Source organism: Sinocyclocheilus anshuiensis, unplaced genomic scaffold (assembly GCF_001515605.1).
Source record: "Sinocyclocheilus anshuiensis isolate Anshui unplaced genomic scaffold, SAMN03320099.WGS_v1.1 scaffold447, whole genome shotgun sequence".
In the NCBI taxonomy this organism is placed as follows: Eukaryota; Metazoa; Chordata; class Actinopteri; order Cypriniformes; family Cyprinidae; genus Sinocyclocheilus; species Sinocyclocheilus anshuiensis.
This window is the reverse complement of record NW_015552615.1, coordinates 2,549,944-2,553,727: the sequence shown is the minus strand read 5'-3', so window position 1 is coordinate 2,553,727 and position 3,784 is coordinate 2,549,944. Positions and strand designations below refer to the sequence as shown.

Below are 3,784 nucleotides of genomic sequence, written 5' to 3'. Positions count from 1 at the left end.
TGTTGTAATTTTCCTTCTCTCTCTCTCGCTCTGTGTGTGTGTGTGTGTCAGAGGGGCTTAAACACACATGACCTTTGGATCTGTAAACTACATCTGTTCCACAATATTCCCAGTGGCATGGCATGATCATGAAGTGATGCCCAAATAACTACACAGTACACAGAAACTGGCACAGAAAGCAGTCCACAGCTGTACACACATGCTTATGTTTAAATTCATTAAACATCTATATGAATATGTGCCTGTACGCATGATGAAAAAGGGCCATTAATAACATAAAATGTGACAAGAATACGGTGTGAGTCCAATAGCAACTGATATTTACCATGGTAATTCCATGTTTTCCACATGGAATGTTTGTAAGAGTTACTCAAATATCAAGAAAACCACTGCAATAAATCTCTCTAGCTCATTTTTATTGTGAAGTTTCTTTATATAGCTCGGTAAACTTTCATATTCTGTCTGTAATTTTGTTTTATGGCAGTGTTGGATAATACTAATCATAGTTTTATTATAGTGTTGTGGTGTTTGAGCAGAATGGAGTAACATAGGTTTGCTGGCTGTTTGGGAGCCTAATCAATTAGGCTGTCTAAAAACAATTCACCTTAAAACACAACAATATTAAATGTATCAAAATACTTCATGTGTAATAAGAACTCATTAATTATGAGAGTATTGATCTTACCATGAACTGTGTCAGGCCAGAGCAGCAGAGCTGTGAGAAAGAAGAGTGGAGTCATGGTATAAGAGCTGCTTTACTCCAACAGCAGAGCTCATCTGAGGACTTTGATTCTTTTCGACTGGAAGAATTGATGAAGGGGGTGGTGTGTGTGTGTGTGTGTGTGTTTACTCCTCAGATGACCTGATAGAACAGGACATTTCCCAATAAATTTGGCTAAAGTAAACAACTCTTAACCTCAAACATATGCCAAAAACAAACTAATAAGAATATAACAATAATAATAACACAGCCTATTATTATTAATAACTTACAATTTGAGGTAATAATAAATTACTTGTTCATTATTTGTTAATTAAATACTCCTATTACTACTACTAATAAATAACTAGCCTACTTTTTATTACATAAATTCCAAGCGGAAGTGAGCATCCCTGTGCCCTACTACCTTCGAAGGGCAGAGCCCTTGAAGTGTGTTCTTTGAAGGGTGCAGGGCATTTGGAACTCCCTTGAAGAAGGGAATGACTGACCAAACGTTACCTTGACAACGCAGCGCGTGCGTGCAGCATTCAGCACTTCATCAGTTGTTGCAAATAAATATTTCTTCTTATTATTATTTTATTCAAATATCGTCCAATTGTGTCTTATTTACTATTAAACGTTTTCAAACTAAACTTGCTTACACTACCATCTTAAATCATATTTCTATCACTGACGAAAATTATGTTGTCTCTTAGGCTACATTAAAATACACTCATTTAATTAGCCTATTCTATTTATGTTTGTATGTGAACTCGAAATCAACCCCAACTTTGCTTTAAAAAGCATCGTAAGAACTCCTAACCGAAGATCACATGATCACAAACGGAAACCATCGCATGTTCCCCTTCGCTTACGGACGTCTGGAAGGGCCCTTCGTGAAGGGATTCAGTTGTTCACTTTCGTTTGGAACGTCTCTACAAATGGCGTCCCCTTCCGGAAGTGCCCTTCAAGGGCGCGAAAAAGCCGTTTGGAATTCGCCCAATATCATTCTATTGTTAATAAAAATAAGATGATAAATAATATATAATAAAAATAGGATTTCTCCATTTATGTCAAAGACAACTGACTGTTTTTGAGTAAGTCATTAAATAGGCTAATTCACGAGCGAGTCATTAAATCATTAAACCGATTCGTTTCGAGTCTTTCACGACCAAAACCAAAAAGTAATTTTCCTTACAACAAAGCCTACCTTAATTCCGATCATTTTTCCAAGAGTATGGCTTTTATTAAACATAATCAAACATAATCAATCAATCAATCAACCAGTGCCGATCCTAGACTTCTGGGGGCCCTACACGTAAAACTGTGTGGGCGTATGAACGAATGAATGAAACACATTTGTCCGTGTCTCACTCCGTCTCGTATCGTGCTCGCGGAAAGCGCTTGAGAAACGGTGTCTCTTCCGCGGCTTGGTACGCTTTCAACTCGTTTTAAATTTTTTGATTTAATTTTTGCGTAGAAAGGGCGACAACGCACCGCATTAAAAGAAATGATCATTCACGTTTTCATAACCGCTGGCCAAATTCAAAAACTAAACTAAAATTAAATCGTCTTTGAGAGCAAGGGGCCCCCTGGTGTTTCGGGGGCCCTACACGGATTGCGTATTTAGCGTATAGGGAGGATCGGCTCTGCAACCAATCAATCAACCAATCAATCATAGCTTGCCTTGAATAGATGGTGCCAATAAATTATTATCGACTTGAATGATTGAGTGAATGAGAAATATATCGGCAGTGAACGAGAACGATTCGTTCAATTAAAAGATTTGTTTACAAATGTAAGAGAGCTTTTTGACACAATGGCCCATTTACACCTGATATTACAGGCTGTAGGTGATCTGATCACAATTACATAAGACTAAACCACACTTAAACATGTGTAAATGAGCCCAAAGCACATTAATTGCGACGGAATCGCTCCATTCAGAAGTGATCAGAAACAGATTCTCACCCAGGGTGTCAAATCAGTATTCGCAACAAGTAGGCCTAGCTAGCTAAATAGCATTTTACATTTCAATCTCCATACAAATGGGAAACATGTGAAAAGCTACATATGAGCAATTTATCGTAATTAAAGATCGAACATATTTAAAATAATAATTAAAAAACAAAACAATTGTAGGCTAATGCATGAAATGTTAAGATCGTTTAATTCAGTAACTGCACAATGATTTTAAAAGCTGCTTGCAATTCAGTCATTCGAGAATAAATGAATTATGAATTAATAATTAGCATAAAAGCTGGTTAAAATACGCGAGGTGACTAAGTAATGCCGAGAAACCAGGCAGGCAGTGAGGAAACTGTTTTGTGCAGCGTTTATGGAGGTTGTAATAGTTGTCAGAGCCCCTAGAGGTCAGTGTGTCTCTGGTAAAACTGACAGAATCTTCCGGTACTCAAAGCTCTGCAGCAGTATACTCTGGTACAACAATATCTGACTATTACTCCGGTTCATAGGTGAATTATTAAACTGTAACTAAATAAATTGGTGGAATAGGCTACTTTGTAACGTATTCTAACTTTAGCTACTTTCTATATATCTCTGCAGAAATCAACGCGAACGTGTTTAGCTCTTGAACTTTGCTCCTGTGTGTTTCTCCAGAGGCTGGGTATCATCATGTCTGAAGGCTCGGTTCTGGTGGAGATCTGCGGAGATCAGCCGCTGTTCTACCGACAGGCGCTTCCGTCGAGCGGTGCCAGACTCTGCGTGTTGCTGCTGCACGGGATCCGGTTCTCGTCGGAAAGCTGGCTGAGGATCGGGACTCTGGAGAGTTTAGCTGCCGCGGGTTACCGAGCTGTCTACAGATTTCTTGCCATATGTCTATGTTTCTTGCATCTCACGACTATGTCCTGTATGAAATAATCTCTGCGTGCATGCGTGTAAAACAACAAACTGACGATGTATATATATATATATAATCATTTGTAATTGTATATACATTGTTGTGATTAATTGTGGCTGGAACAATAATGTAGCTGTAAAAATAGTTGCCTGCTGAAATTGAAATGTATATACATCTTCATCATGACTAGATAGACACGGTGAGTTTGTCTTTACTATACACGT

General features: G+C 38.2%; 2 protein-coding genes across 4 annotated transcripts in view; one reads left to right on the top strand and one right to left on the bottom strand.

The window, feature by feature from the left end:
* mst1 (macrophage stimulating 1) overlaps nt 1-793 on the bottom strand; it is an 11,172-nt gene extending 10,379 nt beyond the window's left edge. The window contains exon 1 of the mRNA XM_016457333.1: nt 686-793. Within this exon, the coding sequence (XP_016312819.1) occupies nt 686-740 (55 nt within the window). The 5' untranslated portion in view covers nt 741-793. The remainder of the gene's footprint in view (nt 1-685) is intronic.
* Nucleotides 794-3,095: 2,302 nt separating this feature from the next.
* LOC107666073 (protein ABHD14B-like) overlaps nt 3,096-3,784 on the top strand; it is a 2,504-nt gene continuing 1,815 nt past the window's right edge. Inside the window, exons 1-2 of one of the 3 annotated variants that reach the window (XM_016457172.1) lie at nt 3,096-3,174; nt 3,320-3,516. In XM_016457172.1, the coding sequence (XP_016312658.1) occupies nt 3,335-3,516 (182 nt within the window). In that variant the 5' untranslated portion in view covers nt 3,096-3,174; nt 3,320-3,334. Of the gene's footprint in view, nt 3,175-3,265; nt 3,517-3,784 lie in introns of all 3 variants that reach the window. The other 2 variants (XM_016457173.1, XM_016457174.1) reach the window with 2 other exon arrangements.